This window comes from Schistocerca piceifrons, chromosome 5 (assembly GCF_021461385.2).
Source record: "Schistocerca piceifrons isolate TAMUIC-IGC-003096 chromosome 5, iqSchPice1.1, whole genome shotgun sequence".
Classification (NCBI taxonomy): domain Eukaryota; kingdom Metazoa; phylum Arthropoda; class Insecta; order Orthoptera; family Acrididae; genus Schistocerca; species Schistocerca piceifrons.
This window is the reverse complement of record NC_060142.1, coordinates 691,619,168-691,646,738: the sequence shown is the minus strand read 5'-3', so window position 1 is coordinate 691,646,738 and position 27,571 is coordinate 691,619,168. Positions and strand designations below refer to the sequence as shown.

Here is a 27,571-nt window from a genome sequence, read left to right as displayed (position 1 = left end):
TGTGAATTCGAGTCAATAACATAACTATAGTAATTTAACTACAAACGCAAATCTTCTAGCTACGCGTCAGTTATTACGAATTATACTAGACGTTACGAGAAAAATGAACAAACGTGTTAATTTCGCGAACTTAATTCAAATACGCGTAGAAACTATACGGGAAAACGTCGAACAAATGCGAGATAACAGAGACAGAGCAACTACTAATTATAGGCAGGTGCCCTGGTCAGTCAGTCGATGAAAGTATTTTGAAAGATAAATGGGAAAATGAACCATTATCAACGCCAATTTTACAAATTACGTTAAATATTGAAAACTACCGGTACAATCTCACTGTAACTTAGAATACTGATTGTGAGTTAAAACAGGGCGCACTGTAACGTTAGGTAGATGAAAGTAATGGAATTAAATAGAAAATGTAACTTCGGTAATCTAAGCTATATCCGTCCGTTGATCGTCTGCACGAGGTGGCTATTCAAAGCCAAAGTTCATATTTGTTCCCAAACCGTCAAGAGAAGACAGTTACCGGTTGAATGACTAGGAGCACGTCGTATTGAACAGCTTCGTCTTCACATTTTACAGGAACATTGCCCATTACAGCAATTACCCTCCATATTATGGGTGTTAAATGAAGGCATCACAGCGTCGGTGCTGAAAGCTACGTGTTTATGAATAGAGAGCGTTGTATTTTAAAATCAGCGCCTGAATACACGCAACGTCGTCCGCGCGCAAGAATTGGCGCGCTCGTGGATTTCGTCTGCACAAAATTAGTTTTCGCCTTCTAGTAACCATCAGAATCATCAAATTAACGTGAGACGGACCAGAGGAGAGCAAAAATCTCTGGGAAGATTTGTAATTACTAGAGCTGCAGAAATACGTAGCTATTCCTCGTAATGAAATCCCGTTTTAGGGTCATAAAAATGCCATATATGTATTTCGAAAAAATTTATGTACAGTAACTTCAGTGGACCTCAGTCCCGTATTAATTTAAGACTTAAAACTGGTCATGCAGGTATTGCAACGAAATATCTTTGTATAGGAGTTAAGAAGTAGTGGACTACTTTTCGGTCGCTCTCGTACACTAGCGCGAAGCGGTTTCATTTCCCGCCAGCTTGACGACACTACGACAGTGAGTGGGTGCTGTAGGAGGTGTTGGTGTGGGTGTGTGTTTGGGAAGTGGCTAAACGACGATGGGGTTACTGGACAATCCCGAAGAAAACACGTTTAAAAGATATCAAGAATTATGTACGAACCTGAATATGGATAAAGATGCCGCAGAAGAAGCATGGCAAAGTTACGAAACGATACGGCAGAATTACACATTAGAGGCCAGTATACACATAGCAGCAGTGTGAAATATTTGTGTGAAAAGTTTTATGTGTACCCCTAGTGCATATGCGATTTTTAGATTTCATTTGTAGTGACACTTATATCTACTCCGCGCGTCCATCAAACTGAAAATGATCCCAGATGTAAAGAATTTTACTACTACATTTGCTCCTGCTAACCATGCAGTGCTCATTACAGTAATATTTCAAAAGAGCATAGTTTAGTTGCATTTAAATTTTCATAAACCTGGTATATGAGGCTCTACCTGTATCTTATTCCCTCATATTGGGAAAGCAGTACCTCTATGTGTGAATGAAAGTTTTCTTATAGCATTTACAATGTATTAATCAGAACTGTGTTTGTGGTTAGATACGTACGAGTTAGTGACCGATCCTTCACAGTGAATTGTGTGTGTCTGCCTCTGGCATTTGGCATTATAAAGTAATATATTTTTAATTTTAAACCTTTTTTTATAATAGGGTGATCAGATCCATTGGTTAGGCTGTGCCCTGTATGTAGCCTGTCGAAGAACATCCTTGCCAACAGTAGGAAGACCAGGATCTGTAATTGAAGGCAACTGTGTGAGTTTAACTAGATTACTTCGACTTTGCAAACTGAGGTAAGGAGAAACTACCAATTATTGGGAACAGCTGTGCCATAAAAAATTACAAGTGGTGCATTACCTTAAAATTAGTCTACCATCACATTTAGGCATAATAAACAAATCATTGTTATTCAGTAAGTGTCTCTTAAAGCATACATTGCTTCTGTTTTGGGAATAGCCTGCCAAACTTGCCCATTCCGCAGATGATTTATAGGCAGATGATAGTGCACTGGAACATATTTGCATATTGGATAGGCAGATGATAGTGCACTGAAACATATTTGCATATTGGATGTGTAAATGACCCAGTTCGTCTTAAAATACGGTAATAGACAAATTGTAACAACTGTCGTAAGTAGTTAATGGCATATGTGAGATTCTTTTTTATGTCTAAAATTGATCAGTCATGTAATATGTCTCTAACTTATTATAATTGCCTGTGTTTTTTCTGCCATCTCTCTATACTTTTTCTATCTTCTTTTGTTTAACTTCCAGCAGTGAAATCCTGTGTTCCAAAAGACGTTAGGGGCGTGATCTTTTACGTAGCTATTTACAGTGCACCAAATGTGCTTCTTTCACCATGGAGCCTACTCATGAAGTAAAATATTCATTACTGACAGTCAAAGACTGCCCAGATAACACTTGATGATTGAGAATGTAGCCGGACATTTCAAACTGTTAAAATTGAAATGAATCGGAGAATTTAGACTAGACCTGAACATCATGTTGTTGCTATTAGGCATACAGCAAAAGTTGTGAATGGACACATTTAAAAGGAAATTTTCTGTATCATTAAGTGATTTACAGATACCACAGATAACCTAAATGAGGATTCGTCCACAGAGCTTTGTAACCAACACCTCCAAAACATATGTGCTGTAACTTAACCACTGGGTGTTGTTGCATAGTCCAAATGAAATGCTGTATAAGAGAATGTAATCACCAGTCTTGTCTGCTGCGTAGCATCATCCTTAAGGGGAAGGTGTTACAGTGTTTAAGGCATTGAACTCACTTTTGTTAATTATTATTAACCTAAATTCTCCAAGGAAAAAAAGGTGATTAGGCTTTTGCAGTTTCTAACTTCTCATTTCTTAAATACTATGATCTTTCGGTGTAAGAATAGTGATATAATTAAATTACCTCATGTGGTATGTGTGCTGACTTGAAAGATTGCTAAGCTCTTTTAAATGCCCTTAAAACCCAAACAAATTTAATGCTTTTATGTCTAAATATATAGCCTGTTTGCAACCAGTATATAGGCCTACGGCTGTGAAATATTTTGTCATCAGTAAACTATTTTGTATGATGTATGCTACAAGTTTAAAATGAAAATTTGTGAACAGTGTAGGAATTATCAGCACCTTCAGTTTGCAGAGTGTCCTTAATAGCCTACTTTTGTTTGTGTAGCCATCTTTTGCAGCAGTTGTTACAGTTAAGCACTGCAGGCCTGTTTTTCTTTCACATAGATTTTAGAATAGTGACATTTTTTGTGTGTTTATCATCAAAGGGGCATCTGATGATGTATTTGTCATTGTAAATACAGTGAAAATAAGTAGCTCAAAATATACAGACACACACAATATATAAGTATGGCCGCAACCTTGATGAAGGAGCCATTCGAGCCTTTACTTGAAATGATTTAGGGAAAACCTATATCAGGATGACTAGACAGAGGAAACTCCAACCTTCCAAATATGATGTCAGTGCCTTAACTGCACTGCCTCATTCAGTTGATCCCTATTGTAGAATATTCTTAGATTTATATAGAATTTTATACAGAAAATGTCCTCCGTCACCTTCAGAGTAGTCAACCTGGTCACGTAAACAATGATCTCAGCATTGTTCCCATTTTTGGATTTTTGGAAGCACTCCTGGAAGTCTGCAGGTTGAAAAGTGTTCAGGGCCCATTGAAATTCCACTTGGATGTCTTCAATCAAATCAATGCGTCCCCTTTTAATGAAGTTTTCATCTTTAGAAACAGGCAGAAGTTGCATGGGGTATGTCTGGTAAGTTGCGAGGGTGTGGGGCTGTTGCAAAGTTGGATGTAACTAGGAATTCTTCACAATGAGTGAGATGTGTGCGACTGTGTTGTCATGGTGCACCAACCAGTCTTCCTTTTCCATTGCTCTGGCCTTCTGCGCTCACTCAGCCACCTCAAAACCCCGTAGTAAAACTGCCCATTGACAGTTTGGCCAGGTAGATATACACCTTGAATGTCGAAAAAAGATCAGCATTGCCTTCATCTCATTGTGAACTTGTCAAGCTTTTTTTGCCCTTGGAGAAGATGGCATTTTCCATTGTGGTGATTGCTGCTTTGTTTCAGGGTCAAAATCATAGACCCAAGATTCATCACCTGTTATGACTCTGGATACACCCTTGAACTCTTTGTTGCAGCTCAACGCACGTCTGAATCCTGAGGTTTTGTTGGTTGATGCTGAGAAGGCAAGGGATAAACTTTGTTGCAATTCATCTAATGTTCAGTCCATCACTTAGAATTTGTTGACAGATACCTTACAACACCCCAAGTCTGTTACAAACTTTGTGAATTGCGTCACACATTTGCATGATCATTTCTGGTATTGTGCATGTCTACAGTCAATTAGAATGTTTATTATTTTCCACGGATTCTCTGCCTTCCGTGATCCACTTGAACCACTTGAATGTTTTTGGTTGACTCAGTGCACTCTCACTAAATGCCTCTGTCAGCATTTGGTGGGCTTCAGCTGTAGTTTTCTTCTATCTAAAACAGAAGTTAATGCAAATCTGTTACTCTTTCACATTATCCATGTGACAATTCACAGAAGCGCTGAAACACATCAGGACACCCACCACTGCAACTCACAACTGCATATGCCAAAGATGACACAAGTTTGTGTCCCAGTAGCTAAGATGAGTACCTTGAAACATGCTTTGGTAGCATGTCATACTGCTAAAAGTTTGACCATTGCAGTGAAAGTCTCAGATGTTTTGGAGAACAACTCGTACAGCTATCCACTATGGACGTTTTCATGACCTCACCTCATTCCACCTGAAAAATTGAATCGGCATCTTCCCCTGATGAGTGAGATGTTGACCTCAGGAGAATGACAATACATTATTGTCATCTATTGTATATCTTGGTACATGCTTTTTTGTAAAAGCATTTAGGCCCTATGGTGTATGTAGCTCTTCTGTTTTGTGCTGCAGTTGGCAATTCATTTCCATTAGTCGTAGTCAATCAGTTGATAGTATATTATAACCAATGAGAGTTGCTGAATGTAATGCCTTGTTTTGGTGGAGATACAAATTGATTGCTTTTTGTTTTAGACATGGAGAGTGCAAGATGGACTATTATTGAACTGGGTATTATGGATTATAGGGTTGGTTGTTGGTTTTTGTCTTTAATCCTGTTATTGTATGTTTGTCAGAATATGACAGGATTTCCTGGGCTAGTGTTTCATATTCCAGTGTTATAGTTTCATTGTGAGTTGGCGAAGCCAACAAATGTGACTGTAGGAGAAAGCAGCCTGATGATCATTTCAGTAACTTTCTGGGATATTTTCAGAATGTCCCAGTTTTTGATAGGATTAAGCAGGAAGTGTACAGTTTAAATTTTACAGAATATTCTGTTATATCTAACAGCATTGTGCACTACATGTTCAGCTATGCCGTTACATAATTTCATACACTAGACATCATGACAATTACCTAACTATATTTTCTCATTGGTTCCACACCATCTTGTGTTAATTGTCCAATGATTTGTTGTGTTACTTCCCATCATTTACTACGCCAATAATCAACTGCAGTGCAAAACGGAAAAAGCAACCAACACTCTTTAAGTGCATTTTTACTGACCGGATGTTAGTTATCCCCTTTCATTATTAACAGTTACTGCATGTTCTCTGAGTAACCTTTAACTGTGTAGTATGGATTACTTATGAAGAATGTTTTAGCCACCTTTTTAAACAGATATGTGTTTCAATAATCCTCTTTTTTCCATCTCAGTGGGCAATTTATTATACTATTTCATTCCCTGATAGAAAATTCTGCTTTGAGCTAAAAACTGAATGTTTGTAAGAATAGTATTTCGCCCTGTGTAAGCAAAGAACCTAGTTGCCATGGTGATCGGTAGTTTAGCCTGTTTGAAACAACCGCCGCTGATATCATGTTATAGTTACCATATTGTTTATGGCATTTGTGACTTGTTTCATACATCACTGATCAAAGCCAGTGACTTAGTTTCGAATATTCCTCTTTATCAAATTTATCATCTATGCTTAAAGCATCAGAGTTGTCTTCCCTCTTTATTCTGAAACGTGTACTGCATATTTCCTCGTTGTTCATTGTTAATTTATTACAGACTGCCAAATCGTAAACATTCTTGAAAGTTTCATGTGCTTTCTCTTAAGGGTGTTCCGATGTTTCATAAGTGAGTATGATGTTGGAGTCATCAGGAAAGAGAATTTTTTCTCCATACCTTAAACTGACTGGAAAGTCCCAGATATACATAAGGTACATAACTGGATCAAATATGTTAACCAGAGGGACACATATCTGTATTTGTTTCTTGCCTGACAAATATTTTACTAAAAATTTATCATTAGCGGGTGTGTAAACTACGCTGTGATCAAAAGTGCCCGGACACCCCCAAAAACATATGTTTTTCATATTAGGTGCATTTTGCTGCAACCTACTGCCAGGTACTCCGTATCAGCGACCTCGGTGGTCATTAGACATCGTGAGAGAGCAGAATTGGGTGCTCCACGGAACTCACGGACTTTGAACATTGTCAGGTTATTGGGTGTCACTTGTGTCATAAGTCTGTACTCGAGATTTCCACACTTCTGGACATCCCTAGGTCCACTGTTTCTGATGTGATAGTGAAGTGGAAATGTGAAGGGACGCATATAGCACAAAAGTGTACAGGCCAACCTCGTCTGTTGACTGACAGAGACCGCCAACAGTTGAAGAGGGTCGTAATGTGCAATAGGCAGACATCTATCCAGACCATCACACAGGAATTCCAAGCTGCATTAGGAACCACTGCAAGTTCTTTGACGGTTAGGCGGGAGATGAGAAAACTTGGATTTCATGGTTGAGTGGCTGCTCATAAGCCACACATCACGCCGGTAAATGCCAAATGATTCCTCGCTTGGTCTAAGGATCGTAAACATTGGACGATTGAACAGTAGAAAAACATTGTGTGGAGTAATGGATTGAGGCACACAATGTGGCGATCCGATGACATGATGTGGGTGTGGCGAATGCTTGGTGGACGTCATCTGCCAAGGTGTGTAGTGTCAGTAGTAAAATTCGGAGGCAGTGGTGTTATGGTGTGATCGTATTTTTCATGGAGGGGTCTTGCACCCCTTGTTGTTTTGTGTGCCACTATCAAAGCATTGGCCTACATTGATATTTTAAGCACCTTCTTGCTTCCCACTGTTGAAGAGCAATTTGGGGATGGCGATTGCGTCTTTCAAAACGATCGAGCACCTGTTCGTAATGCACAGCCTGTGGCGGAGTGGTTACACAACAACGACATCCCTGTAATGGACTGGCCTGCACAGAGTCCTGAACTGAATCCTACAGAACACCTTCGGGTTGTTTTGGAATGCCGACTTCGTGCCAAGGCTTACCGACTGACATCAATACCTCTCCTCAGTGCAGAACTCCGTGAAGAATGGGCTGCCATTCCCCAAGAAACCTTCCAGCCCTGATTGAACGTATGCCTGCGAGAGTGGAAGCTGTCATCAAGGCTATTGAATTCCAGCATTACCAATGGAGGGCACCACAAACTTTTAAGTCATTTTCAGCCAGGTGTCCGGATACTTCTGATAACATAGTGTATATAAATATTTTGCAACCTAATTGCAGCTAAGACTAACTTGGGCAACTTCGTGTTGCAACATACCAATTTTTAAACAGGGATGGGTCTTAAAAAGGATTTTCAACAGTATTTTATGAGAGTATTGTGAGCATATAGTGATTTTGTGTGCCTTCCACATCCCTCTGTAATGTACGTACTGATCTAAGCATAAAACATTCTGACAAAACCTATATGTCTGCCTGAGTGCTGTAATATAATAAATTTAGAAAAAACAGCTTATTTTTGTCTTTCCATCTTGCAGCATGTTTCTCCTTCAATGTTAATCTGACTTAACAACAAGTCAAGGGCATCTTTTTTTAAATATCAGTATCCTGTCGTCTTCAAAATTTCTTTCTCCTTCTTCACTTGATCCTTCTGATACAGTTTCTGTTGCTGTCTAATGATAGGCATTTTCCTTGTTCCGTAATAGTTTTTCACGAAGTCTAGCGATCTGCACATTCTGACCCTTCACAAGCTTTTGCATGACACGAATAACTGCACTTAATTGAACTACGTCATCATCGAAGGAGATCTGTGTTCACAATTCAGATGAATCTGGCACTGATGTATGGGGAGTTGAACTGGCTGCTTCTTTGCCATAGGACTGCTTTACAGCTTTGGACACATTATGGAACCATTGTGGCAGTTTCCTCTTCGTAAGTTGAGGTAGCTTATTCGGGATGTCAAACAGTATGGGTACTGCATTCCACATGGGTTTATTATTTCCTGCATTCATGAACTGGTTTGATTCAAAGTGTAGCAAACAAAACATAACATTTCTATAAAGGTGAACAGGGATTTTTTTTCATAAAATCTTCTCGTCTGCTATTCATTAGCCATTTTCTGCTCCTAAAATGAAACATTAATCATTAATACACCTGTAGTTTGCAAGCGAATCCTGACGATACAGTTCAGTAACATGGTGGTTTATACCTCTCAGGGTCCGTAAGAAGCCTAAAAAAAGACAGATGTGGTATATTCTTCTTGTTATTGCTGCAATTTATTGCACTACAGACGCTCCTGTTTGTAAAAACCATTGCACAAACCAAAATAAACAACTACCATTCCCTTTCACGATCACGCCGAGCTCAACAGTTTTACTTACTGTCCGATTGGTGCACTGCTGGTGCAGGAGGCAATAAAATTGAGGCAAAGTGTTGCAACTGTTATGTTAAACAGTGGTTCAGGTGCTCTAGGGCACTGTCCACCTCCTTCACAGGCAGAAAAAGGAGGTGGCCTTCAACTGTGTTCCCAAACACATGGGAACCAGAGGGAATGAGGAAGCCAACAAAGCAGCAAAAGTAGTCCTCCAGGAAAATACCACAGTTCAACTTAACGTACCCCTGCAGGCTGTCTTGTCATTGATGACAGAGTGTTGCCTGAGTGGGAAACGCAATAGCTGGAACTGGCCAACAGCAAGCCGTGGGTCAGTCATACCAATTATTAGCCCGTGGTGCAATTCCTTACAGACTTTGCAAAGGGATGAAGTGGACCTCTCTGCCCAGTGGTGCATGCTTATCAGTTGCGGCTAGAAGACCCACTGAAATTCAATGTTTGCAGAGTCACATACACAGTACACCATGGTATCCTTTTATGCTGATAGAAGGGAAGCCTTTGGTATACCAAGTGACCTAGTCTTGATTTTAGGTGCTGATGAAACAATAGCTAGAAAATTGTTGACATTTTGTGTGGTGTCAGGTCTCGTGCCTAATTTAATTGGACGGAGGTTGTAATTTATTACCATTATTATTATTATTTCTTTCCTTTCTCAGACGTTATGTCTGGTTGAAAATGGAAAGTGACGCGGACCTTGATCAAGCGTGACTTCCTTTTAACTGTACGGTATGTGTTACATTGCATTTAGGAACTTTCGGGTAATTGAACATGTATCAATAATTACAGATTTCTGTTGTTGTATATATACTTTTGGATGTAGCTGTATTGCGTTGATGTACTAGTGGATATTGTGTGGTATGACTCCTGTAGTTGATAGTATAATTGGTATAATGTCCCACTTTATTCTGATGCCACATGTCCTTGACTCCCTCAGCCAGTTGGATGTATTATTATTATTATTGTTGTTGTTGAATGGCCTACTCATCTGGTTAGTTCTACTGCCAACTAGCAATTTTACTGACTTCCACTTTTATTAATAAATCTATTCGAGATTAAAAGTGGTATGTTCCATTACTGTGACTGTAGTTATGTGGCCTTGACCTATCATTTTAAAATGAGTGAATACTCATTCACCAGTACCACTATCATGTAAAAAGGTGCTGATGACCACCCTTTTTATTGCTCATTAGTTTTCAATCCATCCATCATTGTTAACTATTTCTCTTACACCTAGTGCTTTTAGCTTGTTTAATATTGTTCTGTTTTGCATCCGGTTACTATGGGTTTACTTATCAGTTGTCATTTTTCATTTGTTGTTCACCCTTGCTATTTGAGTTTACGTATTATCATTTTATCATTTGGAGTTACTGAGTGGAGCTGTGGGTGCTATAAAAAGTAGTGCCAAGCGGAAAAATCGGAACATTTCATTCTTATTTTTCTGTTTTGAGTTCAGTGGAGGCAGCCGGAAAAATTTGCACCTTGTATGATGTTAATAGTATTGGACAGAGCTTGGCAAGAAAATGGCTTTTTCATTTTAAGGAGGAATCTTTTGACGTAAGTGATTTGTTATGTTCACAAACACCTTCAGGGTTTGAAGAAGATCATTTGAATGCACTAATCCACACTGATCTATGTCATTGTACTCAAGAACTGGCAAATGTGATGAACTGTGGTCATTCCATCATCATGCGACATTCGCATGCAATGGGGAAGGTTAAAAAATTGTGTGTATGGGCACTGCAACCTCTAAGCCAAAATCACCGGGTGGCCATATGTGCATCTCTGTGTGCTCATCATCAGTTGGCTTTGTGAGCAACATCAACCATTCCTATCTTGTACATCACTGGTGACCTGAAATAGTTTCTTTGTACTAACAGAAAAGAAAGGAATGGCTGAGCCCAAACAACACAGCAACTCCCCATACAAAGGCCTGCACGTATCCATAAAAGATAATGTTATGCATCTGGTAAAACAGCAATAGTGTGGTGTTCTACGAATTGCTTCCTTGACGTGTAACCATCGCTGCTGACATTTATTGCCAACAACTGAATGTCTCGCAGATGCAATCCAAGAACAGTGAGCAGGGAGACTACATGAAGTGATGCTACTCCACGATGAGGCCCATCCGCATTCTTCTAGGCAGAAAAAAAAAACCACTATATAGGAGTTGGGTTGGGAAGTCATTCTGCACCTGCCTTATTCCCCTGATATTGCGGCCTCAGATTTTCACCTTTTAGCCCTTTCTTCAGGGAACTTCCTTTCTGGATGAAATGCACTCCCAGCATGGCTCCATGAGTTCTTCACCTCAAAACCATATGATTTCTAAGTCGCAAAATCAAGAAGTTACTGCAGTATAGGCAGGATGTTGTAAACAGTGAAGGAGAATATATTATTGATGACTAAAGTCTCTGCTATATGTATCTGTTGTGTTTACTAATCTTATGGAAGAATGCTTAGAATGTATGCAACAACCCCATAGTATGTTACAGTCAACAGTGTCAAAAGCCTTGGACAGATCTAAGAATGTACCTGCAACACAGTCATCCTTGCCAAGAGCTTCAAGTACCACTTTTGTGAAATCTGTAAGAGGCTGACATTGTACTTCTTCCACTTCAAAAACCAAAGTGTGTTTCATTAAAAAAACTTGTATATACTCATGTAATTCGGCAGTCTATCTTTCGTGGTTGATTTGATTATTTTTGAGAATGCAGACAGTAGTAAACCTGACTTAAAGTTTTCAGTACTATCTGCTTTACATTTCCTGTAGCAAAGGCAGTACTCGTGTTTGCTTTAGGGATTCTGGATAAGTACCTGAATTCAAGCACTGCTTTATTATTTTTTGTTAATGGGGCTTGTGTACTTTGTTGCACGCCTTCAGAATAGTTGACTAGAACCTCATCTATACTTGCTTTATTTTTTTACTTTCTATATTGTTTTCCTGATTTCAAGCTTTGGTGTGGGAACATTATAATTGTGGGTGCTACATGTCTTTTTGGGAAGATTCTTTGGGAACTTCTCTGCAGTATTAGAGAAACAGTAATTTACAAATTTGACAATTCCTTTGGATTTTCATTTTAATTTACCCCCAACTTTGATTTGTAAGTAGCTACACTTGTTTCTGCCTTTTCGTTTCATGTTTTATCACATTCTGCACTATTTTACTTTTTCTTTTCTTTTTTTCAGTAGGCAGTGCTCTCCTGTATTCTTTTTTTGACTAAATATGAAGACAAATGCTGAACTTTTTGATACCCTATTAGCAGCATCTACCTATCATGCCACACCAGAAGTGCTCAAAGTTCTTACTAATTTTATGCTCAACAACTGTGATAATAGCCGTGTCTCTACATATTATTTTGTCAGTTTTGGGGCCCAAAAAACTTTTCAGGTCTTCAGTTAATTGGTTGAAGACTGCGTCCACATTACCACTAGTTGAATGGTGCACATACAAAATCAGTAATTTTTTATGCCCGTCTAGTGTTTTTAGTTAAACAGCTACTAATTTGAATTGTTTACCTGCATTAATTGTGATCAGATCTTGTCCATCTTTGTAACATGTCTACCTGATGTAAATACATGATGCCCACCCTTGAAGGTAGTTCTGCAATAGCAACTTGCACATTTATATGATGATAGCACTAAATGCTGTATTTCATTGTGTCATAGACAATTGCTATGTATAGCAGACCACTATGCTGTTTAAACTGGTGTGCCTTATCTTTAATAGACTGCACATTTTTATGTGGTGTTTGTGTACATCAGTGAGATACAGCCTATCTTTTGTGTACACATTGACAAAATCTGTAAACTTGTTCAGATACTTCTGAGGGAGGGGAAACTGTTGGTGTGATTTATCCTAAAAAGCCCTAGTCCTCCTACCGATGACACCAAGTATTTGACCATGTGTGGCACCCCATCCACCTACTGCACCCTCACTGATTAACTCCATCTTCCCTTTCTCATTCCTGTTGAGAGGCAGACCATGTCTTGTGTAGCATTAGTTTCACGCTCTCTGTCTGAAGAGTAGGTTTAAAGATGGGTGTGATTATTTATATAATGGAAGGAAACATTCCACGTGGGAAAAATTATATATAAAAACAAAGATGAGGTGACTTACCGAACAAAAGCGCTGGCAGGTCGATAGACACACAAACAAACACAAACATAAACACAAAATTCAAGCTTTCGCAACAAACTGTTGCCTCATCAGGAAAGAGGGCAGGAGAGGGGAAGACGAAAGGAAGTGGGTTTTAAGGGAGAGGGTAAGGAGTCATTCCAATCCCGGGAGCGGAAAGACTTACCTTAGGGGGAAAAAAGGACAGGTATACACTCGCACACACGCACATACCCATCCACACATACAGACACAAGCAGACATATTCATTATATGTCTGCTTGTGTCTGTATGTGTGGATGGATATGTGCGTGTGTGCGAGTGTATACCTGTCCTTTTTTCCCCCTAAGGTAAGTCTTTCCCCTCCCGGGATTGGAATGACTCCTTACCCTCTCCCTTAAAACCCACTTCCTTTCGTCTTCCCCTCTCCTTCCCTCTTTCCTGATGAGGCAACAGTTTGTTGCGAAAGCTTGAATTTTGTGTATATGTTTGTGTTTGTTTGTGTGTCTATCGACCTGCCAGCGCTTTTGTTCGGTGTGATTATTTAGTTAGATTATATGATTTGCATTGAACGTGTTGCCTCAGATTGTTGAAATTGCTCTTCTTGCTAGTAACAGAGCTAATTTTAATGTAATCTCTCAGGTTTTTTCAGTGTGATTGATTAATGGTATGCTTCCAGGTGTCATGCCAAGTTGATGTTTCCATTTTATGCACAGTATTTCAATGACCAACCCAGTCGTCTTCTTTCGGTTCTGTGCGTATTGCTGTAAAGTGTACTCGCTGTAAGGACTGGTTGGTGTCCAGGCAGCGAGTATGCGTAACTGCATAACTTACAGCATCCAATGAAAACTTCTTGGTTATCATTGAAATATTGTGTTTAAAATGGGGAAAAAATCTTTACAGAACACCTGAAAGTGCACCATTAATAATTTTCACATAAAAGTATTTTTTCACTTGTAAGTACAAACTTGCATACTGTCCATTTTCAAAAGTTAAACTTAGTTTGAGTGTCTTAAAATATTTATTAATGATTCTATCAACAGTTGCAGTACTTACATTAGGCGACTGGTTTCACACTGTGCAGGTTCATGTTCAGGCCTGGCCTAATGTGCCTGTACTGACAATGCCTGATCTTAGTATTATATGTCAAAGTGGCAACACATGCTTCATAAAATATATACAGAATGGTTGTCACAATTCGACTTGGTAACTGTCGTGTGTGGTTTGTGCATTTATTCTGCAAACATTTTATAAAGTATTTGTTGCCACTTTGATGTTTATTATTAAGACCGAGCAGTGTCAGCGCAGCCTCAGTAAGCCAGGCTGGAAAATTAACCTGTAAAGTTTGAAACTAGTCGCCTAATACAAGTACTGCAACTGTTGATAGAATCATTAATAAACACTTGAAGAAATTAAATAAATTTGCCGATTCCCTGTCAACAAAATGTTGAAACTGAAAATAGAGTTTTACAAAAGCACACACACTTAACCAATTTTGGATGGCAGTGTGTATTGACTAAATGATCATAATTCTGATAACATTGGGTAATTAACACACAATTTAGGAGTAATGTCTTGGTGTGTATAATTAGCTCTTATTCCTTTAAGAATATTACTTCTGGATGTGCTTCTAGAACTATGTCAGCATTGTTCCTTAAACATTTTATTGAACAATGTTAAGAGTACCTGACATGAGGTTTAATGGAAACACAATAGGTTCACTCGAGATATGGTTGCAGCTGTTGGAACCGCGTGACTGTGTTAGAGACAGGCATTCTCCTAGTTCCCCATAGTTTGTGGCTGGACGAAAGCTGTTAAAGTGATGGCCAGTGGACAGTTGCAAGCAGTTTCTCCTGATGAGAGGAAATTCTTCTGACTGACTCTAAATCGTTTAATTACCCTGCTCCAAATGGATCAGTGCACACATGGCAGTGGCTTTTTGTGTTCAGTCTCGTCACCTTCTCATTGAAGAAAATAAGTATTAGGTTTCTGCTTGTCTTTTAAAGGAACAGTACACTTCAGCCTCATGGATCTCAACATCCTCTGTTAACTTCACTTTCAGAATGTCTTCCATACAAGGATCGGATCCCAAAACACAATAATTGTGTTACATACTATACTCATTGCTATAGATGACATGCACACATTAACTTGGCTAACTTTGGAGGGGGTGGCATAGGTAGAAATATGCTGTGATATTTGTCTTCAGATTAAATAATTTCCTGCATTTGTAATGTTTTGGCATTCACTACTTTGTAGTTTATTGATATTGGTTCTAATTATTGGCAATGTATTATCAATCAGCAACAAAGTTTATGTTACTAATATTAGTGAGTCAAGCTTATTTAATTTTTTATCATGTAAATATAATCAAAATTTGTAAAAAGTGTCAGGAAAAGTGGGTAAGTGTGAGGAATAATTCAGACCTCCTTCAGTTAACATTGTGTGTCACAGCTTCTCCAAGAAGAGCTGATCACAAGTGGGAAGTGGAAACATTTGACTCAGTTTCATTCATCATAATAGATTTTTTTTTTTTTTTTTTTTTGGAAAATGGGAAACTGTCATTCATTATTAAAATAACAAAACACTGTACTATTTATGTATTTTTTGCCTTCCTAGCACAGCGTGTTTTGAAAATTTCTCAGTGTCACGATCAAATGTCATGTTCGTGTTTTGTGTGTAGTTCTGCCTCTCTTGCGCTGGCTTTCTGCATTATGGAGGAGGCACAGTACCGTATAACCTCAAAAAGGTGCCACAGTAATGGCACAAAAGAGGCACAAAAACGTACAAACATCACACACAACACTTACGTAAATATGTGCACTTGAAAATGAGAATAAATTATCAAAACGCTTAGTACAAAGCACAAAAAAATATGAGGTGCAGTGTTTCATTATTTAAATCGTAAACATTTGAGCAATGTGAAGACAGCAAAGGAGTCAAATAGCACTAGAGATGGTCAAACGCCGAAACAGGCAAAATATGCACTCAAGTAAAGCAAAGGTTTCTGGTGGTCGAAATTACCACAAAGCTGCAAATACTTGTTAGAGACAGTTTGAAAACTGTTCCGCTTGTTTGTGATATGTTTACTCGAATAAACCGTATGTGGTGTGCCAACAGCTGCTTGTGAGTAGTCACTGAGAGGGAGCAGAGAGACACTATGTTTGTTGTAATAAGTTGAAAATTTTGTTGTATAGTGACTTAAATGTAATCATAATACATACTAAAACATAAAAAAATGTTTGTCTTGATTGCAGTAATACATTACTTCATCTTTCTTTCCCCTCTATCCAACATCTGGTTGGATTGAGGTATCAGTGGTACTTTGCCACTTTAATCGGTCTTTCTACCATTCTTCTTCCACAATTTGGTTCCATAGCAGGTTCCTCCTCCTTAAACTCATCTTTATTGTATCCATCCATCTTGTCCTCAGTCTTCCTCTGCTTCATCTCCCTTCCTTTATGGGCTTCTTTCGTCTCTCTGACTAGTTCATCCATCACCATTATAAATAGTAGTGGTGATATCACACTTCCTTGTCTTAGTCCTGTAACATTCTTAAACCATTCAGTTCTTCCAACTGGTGTCTGCACACAACTAGATCTTTTTCATACATTACCTGGATGACTTCAAGTGTTTGCTTTCCAACTCCCTTTCTCTTCAAGGTTGCCCATACCTTTTCCCTGGGAACACTGTCATATGCTTTCACTAGGTCGAGAAATGTCATCACCAGATCTTTTCCATACTTCCATTGTCTATACATCAAAAGTCTCATTGCAGTAATACATTACTATACGATAAAAATAATTTCTACACTGATGTGCAAAACTTAAAGATGAAAGTAACTTTTGTATGATGTGTCACTACCAAGTACCATAGCTCAGTGAACCTTAGGTCACATTTAGAAAGAATTACTAGAATGTAGTACAGAAGGTAATTGAAGGAAATACACAATGAGATGAACAGAAACGATACTTTTATTCAAAGACAGTAATTACACTAAAGTCACTGCAATTTGTAATTGGCCCCAGACGTTACAAAAGGCTGGGTGTGTGATCACCACAGATGGCAATGGATGCTCTTCAATGGGCCCTTGTAGTTGAATATTCTGATAGGTGCAAATGGTGACAGACATGCTTTGGCCAACTTTGAATACCTATGTTTTATTATGAAAGTTTTGCATTCTGTAATGAGAACGTTTCAACATTGTACTCAGGCACACCTCTTAATAAGTATAGTTCAGACTTGCCCTTTGTAACCTTGTTGGTATATCCAACAGTTTATTGAAAGCTTGCCTCACTGATGAGAATTTTTTGAGAAACACTTTCAGATGATGGTGTTGTAACCTATTGCAAACGTAAATAACAGGGTCTAGCATGAGTGATCTGAAGGGGCTCTCTAGCAACCAAAAAAGTAATATACAGAGTCAGCCAGAAAACTGTATACACACTTTAAGGAACGAAAATTATTACTTATGTGTTAATTTTACATTTAATAATTGATCACACACATTGTACAACCTTCAGTTTAGCACATGGTTACTTTAAATGTTCACAAAATGACACCGAGCGAGGTGGCGCAGTGGTTAGCACACTGGACTCGCATTCGGGAGGACGACGGTTCAATCCCGTCTCCGGCCATCCTGATTTAGGTTTTCCGTGATTTCCCTAAATCGCTTCAGGCAAATGCCGGGATGGTTCCTTTGAAAGGGCACGGCCGATTTCCTTCCCAATCCTTCCCTAACCTGAGCTTCCGCTCCGTCTCTAATGACCTCGTTGTCGACGGGACGTTAAACACTAACCACCACCACCACCACCACAAAATGACGAGCGGTTGCCGCAACTACGTCAGTCAGTGTTACAGTGGAGATTGCTGCACATGTTGCTGTAATCTCCTGGCAAAGTTCCTCCAGCGTGCATGGCTTACGTTGATAGACATAATCTTTCACAGTTCCCCACAAGTAAAAGTGCATAGGTGTTAGCTCTGACGGCTGTGGAGAGAACTCGTTGGATTCTCTTCACTTAAAACTTCCAGGCTGATAGGCCGTGGCCGAAGTATAAAACTGTCTCCCGACGTTTTGTCTCCGACTGCGGGAGACATCCTCGGAGGTAAAGCGGCGAACTGCGAAGAGAACTCGAGGGAGCGCTGATTATATAGGCAGTACAGAGGGCGCCACTGTCTATCACATGGCGTCAGGAGACAGTTTTATACTTCGGCCACGGCCTATCAGCCTGGAAGTTTTAAATGAAGACAATACCGGCCGTGAAAGCTTACACTGTATGTTCGTTGGATTCTCTTTGTCCAATCAAGTGCCCGGGAAAGCTCGTACGGCTAGGTAGTATAGTGGTGGCGCCCCCTCCTGTTGAAAGAGGGCCTTTTCATCAGTTCCATAGAGCACTCGTATACCTGGAAAAATTGATGTGCATAACATTCCCAGGTACACTTCTTCAGTGACAATAGCATCAAAGAAAAGCGGTCCTACTAAGCCCCTAGATGGTAGTACACACCACACATGAACTCCAGGTAGATTGACAGCTTAATCCACATAAACGTGCAGATTTTCTGGTGCCCAGTACACGCTTTTATGCCAATTCACGTTTCCATTAAGTTTAAATTGTACCTCGTCACTCCACACTACCTTCATCACAGATTGTTTGTCATTAGTTAGCATTTGCTGATACCATTCGCAAAATTGCATTCGGCGATAAGGCTAGTCGTCATTAATTGCGTGCAGTAATTATGGAATGTAAACTTTCCACTTTGCAGCTTTCAGAATTCTTTGTACACTTGTACTGCTAACCCCCACCTCACTTGCATATTGCATAGCAGACTCCTGTAGAGATTTAACAAAGGTTTCCAAAATGAGACCTGACAAAGCAGGACTTGTAGCTGTACGCTATCTTCCTGATCTTCTTTTGTGAATATCACAAATCGTTCCACATAATTCAAAGTTGTCAATGATGTATTTAATTGTTAGGCGGGTTGGTGGTTCGGTTCCAAACTCCCACCTCCACTGACGTTTCACTTCAACATTATCAAACTTGAAAAACCACTTCATAATACCCTTTCGTTGCTTGTATGTTACGCGTGCTCCAGCCACCTTGTTTTCTCAATACCGAGATTAAAATACTAACATCTGTTGAGCCAAAGACCATACTACAACTCACTCTTAATTCAAATCGAACGACAATTTTGATATCTTGATAGAGCCTAACAAAGAGTGTATACATTTTTCTGGTGGACTCTGTATTATTGCAATCAAGATAATTAAAAAAAATATGTTTTGGAAACACAGCAGATTGCTTATCTCTGTCACCTTTTCATGTCTGGGCTGTCTCATAATATATGCAATGTATTTGGAAAAACAGCAGTCACAATTGAAAAGATTGCAAGAGATGCACTGTAACAATAAGTGCATTTTTTTTTTTTTTTTAGTATGTTATATACAGCTGAAATTAATATTTGGACTGGACTATAGCTGAGCCTTTACAAACAAACTAAATTACTTTCCAACCTACCTTAAACACCACACTTTACCATAGACCTGTCTGTCATGGCATATTTATTCCAAAACGTAGAAAGTGTAAAAACTGTGGCATTGGCAATTTCAGGCACTTGTTCATAATTCAGTATCTCCCCGAATGATCTTGAATATTGTGTAATTTTAATTTCATTACTCAAAATACAGCACATCTCATTGGTTACCTAAGATAAGTCCTCACATAGGCTACATGAAACAGGCGAGTTGCCAACCATTTGTACCATGCAGGTAAAACAGTGTAGCTAGAGTTGCCCCTGTTATAAAATGTCGTCCAGTTTTTGGAACACTTTATTTCACTATTAAACTTAGAATAAGGAATTGCAAACAAGAGTGAATATAAAATAAACAGCAGCTTTTATAGGGGCCAAATCAGTAATTGCTTGATGAAATTGTAGGGAATGACAAACTTTCAAGTTGATGGACATTGCCCGAGAAGAGTGGAAAAGGTAGGAAACGAATATAGGGGCTGCTTAAGGAGCATTAGGGAGTGAAATGAATAAAATCAGTAATAACATTCCATTTGATAATTTGTTTTCCGCTCTTGCTGTTGATGTGATGAATGTATCATAACAATAATGAAAGTTTCTCAACAGAGACTTCACAATAAAAGATGCTGTACCTGTGGAAAGTTCTTTGTACATTCTGTTTCAACTGTCCATGGAGAGAATAATCAAAAACAATCCTTTCTTGTTCCAGTTTGATTCAGTTTTTCAATAAAAGCAAAAAATGGGCTGACATGGCAAGCATGCCACCAGAATTTCGCAGCAAAATCGAACGTTTGGAAAGAAACTTTGCTGTGTCAATGGTAATCTTCAAGAAGTTTCAACCAATTTTTGTAGATATGTTCCAAAAGCCCGCAGATGAACAGCCAAGACAGCAGAGGTCGAGAAAGCAAAGGTAGGATACTGGACCAACTGCTTTATTACAGTGTAAAGTAAATTAGAAAAGAAAAGACAGCCACTCACATTACAGAAAAGTATCGAGTATGGACACAAACGAGGTCGATGATTGTGGCCTACCTATCAAGTTTGTATTTGTCAGCATCTGTGAACTTGCATAATGTGTAATGCTTTTATTAAAAAGAAATTCCTGTACTCTAGTCTTAAGTATTCTGTTCAGCTTACATAATGAAGAGATTTTTTTCATAATCATACATCAGTTTCTTTTTCCAGGAGTTTGCCTTGCACACCTTCTAAATTATTTGACTTCAGCTGGACGTTATTTGTTTGCGTGAAGAGTGAATTTAGAGATATAAGTGATGATTTAGTCAACTCATATCACCTGCTGCTTGCGTGCTGTGATCTGATTTTTGGAAATGCTCTTCTTGCAGACAGAAGAGATATTTTTAATCATAATTTTCCAGGTAAGACTTCTAGGTTAAGTATCTGAAATATAGTCTTTTTCACCACAAATACCAAGCTCTTTTTCACCACAAATACCAAGCGACATGGCACACTGGTTAAGATTCCGGACCCATATTCAGGATGACAACCATCCAAATCCCCATCTGACCATCAGGATTTAGGTTTTTGAGATATCCATAAATCACTGAAGTTAAATGGTTCCTTTGAAAGGGTGTGGCTGATGTACATCTCCAATCTAATTTTGCATTCTGCATCTAATGACCACTTTTGACTACACATAAAGCCCCAATTCTCCTTTCTTCCTTCACTGTAAATCAGTGTTCTAATGATTTGGATTTTCCTACCTAGTTCGTCATATTTGAGCATTATTGGCATGTCGAGATGGCAAGTGTCTAAGAAATTGAGGTTTGTCATGATAATGTAAAAAGTCATGGGTTAAACGGCAGTGCCCTTGACAGAGGTGGGCTAGAATGATTTCATTGTATTTGTGTGTCTGGATGTTTGTACATCATAGATGTGATCACCTTAGATGTCCAAGAGGTTTATTTTTTTATTTTTTTTTATTTTTCATTGGTTTTCAGATACTCACTCTGACATTCCATGACTGTCCTTTCTATCAGTGACATACTTTACCACAGTGAGATTTTGCACTGAATTCTCATAATAAACTTTCTTGGCAGCTGAGTCTGAAATCTCGTAACAGCAAATTCTGTTATGTTCCTGTACCCAACAGAATGGCATCTCTTTACCCTGCTTATGTAGAGAAATTGAGCCTGTCCTGGATGTTCTAGACAAGGTTCTCTGCTGTGTACAGTCTTTGGATCCTCTGTTGAACGCTGTGGGAGTCTGATCAGTTGGGGCCTATTTCATTTGCGTGAAAGCCATCAGTATTCCACTTAATTCAGCAGCGAAAATGGCGAATTCTGTTGGTAGGCAAATTCTTAGGATGTTGCTTAGGAAAACAACATAACAGGAAACTAAGCATCTTTACTTGGAGACATCTGTGTAAACTTCTGTATCATTACAGTGCTTAGTGAAAGTGTGATGCAAAGAAATATATGCTTATAGATAAAATTTGACTTTTCATCTTGAATTATTATTGGCAGTTCCATGCAGTGACAAAGGTCTCAGTCTTTCATGAGGATGTCATGGCTATTGTCATTGGACTAAAGTGACACATGAAGTTCTGAGTTGATGGAAGAACCGTGTTGCTTACTTAAGCTGAGATTACCAGGAAAGACAACAGTCTCAGTTCACAGTTGGGAGACTGAGTTCATGAATGTCAGGTTTAGCATGCAAGCTTCCAGGCTTGTATCAAACTCACCAGACAGTCTTCTGCTTTTAAGATCATATGAACGACACTTTGCACCTATATTTTATTCAGTAGTGTGAGAGTGTTTTTGAAATAAAGTGAACTACATCGTGCACCTGCATTTTATTCAGTAGTTTGCCTGCGCTGGTCTGAATGTTGAACCTCACCAACTCCAAACTTCAAATATTAATGAAATTATTGAATTCCCATCAACTTTCATCACCATTAACCTGAACATCATAGTTATTAGACATGGCAGCAATTACAGTAAAAATACAAATTGAACTTCTCAGGCTGTAGGCAGCTCAACAACTTCTACGTAAGAGAATGGGAATTACTTTTACAGCAAGTTTCATAAACTGTTGTATGAAATAGTTCACCATACATCTCTTCCTTGACAATTTTTCAAGGCTTTCATGAGGTTTGCTGGCAGTGGTTGTTAATTGCATCTATGCATGTACTGTCCTGTTTTCCCAGATACACACCACATGACCCATGCTACCATGCCATACCTTCAAGGAGGTTTTACGACTCATAAGATAACCCAAATCACCAACAATATTCACATCTCAAGAAATGGAAACCATATGCATATGCACTTGTCTGTAGAGGAAAAAAATGACATTAAGGAATTGTAGGTTATACCTTTAGGTGATGCGAAATTAATTACTGCTGTACGGAACCGCTGATCAGGATAACTAACTTTCTGGATCTGTGGTTTAATAAACTTGGTGATTTCTTGAAACATTTCAAATTTTTATGCTTAATTGTAAATCATATTTCGAAGAATCTTTTAATATTTGTGCGACAATTTTTCAGCTAGTGGATTAAGAGTGTTTACGAGCATATCAGCTCTTAGGTGTAAGCATCCAACACAGATGGCTGTAATTTAATGAATGTTGTTTTTATGTCCGTTACTGTACTTTCTTTACAGATTTAATTAACCACTGAAGCATAAGTAACAGTGCTTCTGTCAGTCAAATTAAAATGTTTAATAAAATATTGAGACTTATCAGTCAACCACTGTCTAGTAATGTGTATTGGTCAGCAATTTGCATTTTGCTGTGAAGTTATAATAGTACTGCACAAGTTCTCGCATTCTACTGGCTTCCACAATGCATTTAAAGCAGCATCTAAAACAAATCAATTGACAATCATAAATTACTGCTTAACAAGCTTTTTTTCCGGTGCTAGCCCAGCAGCAATCGCTAAAGCCAGAAATACCAACTTTGACAACAAACAGTAAAGATGGAGAAGACTTAGATACCTCTCTGGAAGGAAATCTCCTCTTGCTGTAATCCGACTCACGAGTGATGGTGGTTCACATACGTTGAGATACAGGCAGGAATTGAATTGTTGCTGGTTCGAAGAAACTGTTGCGGTATGCACATACATGAACTTTTTGCTGTGAAAAAAGCGTGTCCTGCAAATTATGTTCTCGCTTGTTTGTGTAGAATTTGTCACTTAACCACCACCATCAGTGATGACAACTCACAACAAATGGAATAAAAATTCACTAAACAACTTAGTACAATCCTGTTTAATGCTCGCATTGACTATGACAGAGCCATCAGAGCACTACAGACCGCTACTGGCTGTTGAATACGTGACACGAGTGCGCAGAATAAGCCTAACCTCAACTGTTGTTGTTGGTGACTCCGGTTATTAAAAAAAAAGTCAGTCTGAGCACATATCACCAGGCAATGTAGGGATATTGAAATTGTTGAGAACATATCAACTGATCACTTGTCTCTTATACAAACAAGCAAAGATGTGATGCAATGACACTGGAAGTATCATAGACATAAACATTTCAGTGTGGAATAATTTTGATCTAAGCACATTGAGGGGGAGGGGGGGGGGGGCGGCATAGAGGAACTTACACAATCCGATCTTTCTTTGCAAAATTTTTAGTGAGGTCATATAATCAATAGGGAACAAGCAGTGGTTGTCTATTATGACAACTGCAAAAAAAAAAGCATAACTTTTTTGAAATGTACTAAAAAATTTATGAACATCCAGAAGGAAAAAATAATTAAGGTACATGAAGAAACAATAACATTCAAACTACCTCTACTGCTTGAAAAAATGAAAGCACCAGCTGAGCATCCACTTCTTTCTGCAATGAATTGGAAAGCAGAAATCCACACAGTCATATTCATCAGTACAAACTCTGACCCCCTATGATGGATGGAATCACCTGCACAGTCCTCGTACAATGAAAGCAAGCCAAGAGCAGGATGTTGTCAAAGGCAGACAAGCCAAAACACACCAATTACCCTTCTAAGTGAGGTAGGGCAAATTGTTGAGTAAATCATCACACTCAGATTACAAAAAAAAAAAAAAAAAAAAAAAAAAAAATTTTAAGAGAAACAAATCCAGGGAGATAACATAGTAGGTCACAAAAATAAGTAATTAGCAGAACAGCAAAGTGGAAAGCATAGATTGCTCGCCACATAGAGGAGGCATTGAATCGCTTGTGATTGATTATCTATGGTGGATAGCAATCTATCCTTTCAACATTGTTGTTATTTCATCCTAGGCTTTCCATTGTTTAATTAGTGAAACAAACAGAAAAAAAACAGTCTCAGCTCCTACAGATAAACTAACCTGGTGTCTGTGATAACTGTAAACTTTTCTGGCAGTATTTGGCACTTGAGGAAATCTAGAATGCAGGTCTGCTATGCAAAATTCTAAACTTAGACCAGCCCGATGAAGTTGTACAGCTGTGATCAAATCAAAATGACTGCAGCTGTGACAGTGAAATATAAATTGTTTAAACAGAAGAACTTTATGGTATTAGGAAAAAATATTAACATGTGGGTCAGTTTCACGAAGTCAACAACCATTCTTATTTATATGAGTAGCCTTGATAACTTGACATGCCTTTAAAGCAAACACTCTCCTACAAAACCAGAAACTCGGTCTTTTTCAACCTACAGCAGGATTACATAGTAATCGTAAATATATTTTCTGCCAGCAGTGCAGGTGTCATATTTATTACCTGTCTTCATATGATCTCTCTCTCTCATTCTTAATTTAAATATCACTGTTTAGTTATTAATGTGGTGTCACCGCCAGACACCACACTTGCTAGGTGGTAGCCTTTAAATCGGCCGCGGTCCATTAGTATACGCCGGACCTGCGTGTCGCCACTGTCAGTGATTGCAGACCGAGCGCCACCACACGGCAGGTCTAGAGAGACGTCCTGGCACTCGCTCCAGTTGTACAGCCGACTTTGCTAGCGAAGCTACACTGACCGATACGCTCTCATTTGCCGAGACGATAGTTAGCATAGCCTTCAGCTAAGTCATTGGCTACGACCTAGCAAGGCGCCATAGCTTCGATAATTAATATTGTGAAGCATGTATCATCAAGAGCGATGTTCTACAAATGTGGATTAAAGTTAAGTATTGCAGCAACTGCGTCCATTTTCTAAGTTCTCATTTCCTTTTAACTGTTCCAGACCTCACGCCAATCTGCGTGAGCTTAACGCGTGCCTTTCGGCTTCCTCTCGATGTGACTTGGCTGTCGTGCTAAGTCACAACAATTAACATTATCTGTAATTACCCAACATTCTGTAATTTTTCTTTGCTCTCTTCCATCGATTAAAATCCAAGACTGAATGGAGGAGTGAGGTTCAAATTCCCATACAGTCATTTGGTTTGAGGTGTCACATGCCAAGACCGTTTCTTCAACAATGTTGTCATCCATCCCTTAATCTGAAATTGGTGCTTCATCTACAGTGCCGTGCTGTGGAGAGGATGTTAACTTTAAAAAACTCAACAGTGATCATCACCTGTTAACATTATAGAATTCCCTAACCTCGAACCTTGCCTTCCAGTCATTCCCCAAATCTCTCACCATGGAAACCAACCTCACATCCACGGAAGGAACCGCAATCCATTGCCTGGGTGATATTTCTGTTTCCGTCACTCCCCATAAAAGCCTCAACATAGTGCAGGGGATTATTTTCCATCGCAACCTCCTCTTGCAGTCTGACGACGAACTCCATGCCAATCTAGAACAGCGGGATGTTCATTTCATCTGGCGCATTTACAGGGAACCCAAAGACAACAGGGTTGCTTATGGTGCTTTAAGTGCTGGAAATTCGGCCACATGTCTTCCCGCTGCACTTCGAACGCCACATGTAGAGACTGTGGACGTCCACTGCATCCAGATCTTCTCTCTGCGCCTCCTCCCACTTGTATCAGCTGTGGAGAGCAGCACTCCCCTGCTCGCCAGACTACACAGTACTCCAAAAGGAGCGGAAAATCACGGAGTACAAGACCCTGGGCCGGTTGACTTACCAAGAGGCTAAATGTAAATTTAAACGATTACAGCCCGTTCTGTTGATGTCCACATACGCTACAGCTACATTACCATCACCATCGCCAGTCATACCACATTGTGCTATGAACAGTGGGCCCTCTGGGCCTCCAGAATACATCCACTCTCTTGCTGGTAGGGGGAAAATCTATTTCCGTTGCTTCCAAAGTACCTACTTCGGGAACAAGGCTCCCCTAAACACAGGGAACAATGGTCCTCTCCCTCCAGCTGGAGAAGCAACAGCCTCCTTCGGCTCCTCTCATCCGGAAGGGGTCCCTTGGAACCCTCTGTCACAAGGTCTCCACTAATGCCACTGCGGACATTCGCCTGTGGCTAAAGGAGGCAAAAGCTGCTGGACGAAGAGCTTCACAGTCTTCCTCCGTGCCTGAACTATTTCGGACAAGTCCTCCCAGCAAGCCCCTAAAGAGAAGCGAGAGGGCAAGCAAGCACAGAAGTCTTCTAAGAAAAAGTACACTCCAGTGGCCCCAACACCACCACTCCCTACCAATTCTGCACCTGCAGATGAGGTGGAGATCTCAGCATTCCCCTGAGGACGTGGATCTCACTGATGCCTCATCCACAATAGGAATGGACATGAATACTCAATTGGTGGCAGCAGGTAACCCTGAGGCATAACCTGCCTCCTTGCATGCTTCGTGCCTTCCCAGCCTCACAATAATGTCATCCTCCAGTAGAATTGCTGTGGTTTTCTCCACTACCTGGCTGAGCTACGGCAACTGTTAAGCTTTCCACCTGCTTTCTACATTGGCCTCCAGGAAACATGGTGGCCGGCAATGCAGACCCCTGCTCTTCGTGGCTATAGGGGATATTACAAGAACTTTAGCGACTATAATAGTGTGTCAGGTGGAGTTTGTGTCTATGTCCTGAACTCAGTATGTAGTGAACGTGTGCGCCTTCAAACCCCTCTTGAAGCTGTGGGTATCAGGATAAGGATGACACAGGAAATAACTGTCTGCAACATTTATTTTCCTCCCGATGGTGAAGTACCCTTGAACTGCA

At 39.5% G+C, this 27,571-nt stretch overlaps 1 protein-coding gene across 4 annotated transcripts in view; it reads left to right on the top strand.

The window, feature by feature from the left end:
- Window positions 1–1,129: 1,129 nt before the first annotated feature.
- LOC124798422 (retinoblastoma-like protein 1) overlaps window positions 1,130–27,571 on the top strand; it is a 177,932-nt gene continuing 151,490 nt past the window's right edge. For all 4 annotated transcript variants that reach the window (XM_047261825.1, XM_047261824.1, XM_047261827.1 and 1 more), the window contains exons 1-4: window positions 1,130–1,328; window positions 1,809–1,948; window positions 20,243–20,443; window positions 20,719–20,909. In XM_047261825.1, the coding sequence (XP_047117781.1) occupies window positions 1,191–1,328; window positions 1,809–1,948; window positions 20,243–20,443; window positions 20,719–20,909 (670 nt within the window). In that variant the 5' untranslated portion in view covers window positions 1,130–1,190. The remainder of the gene's footprint in view (window positions 1,329–1,808; window positions 1,949–20,242; window positions 20,444–20,718; window positions 20,910–27,571) is intronic.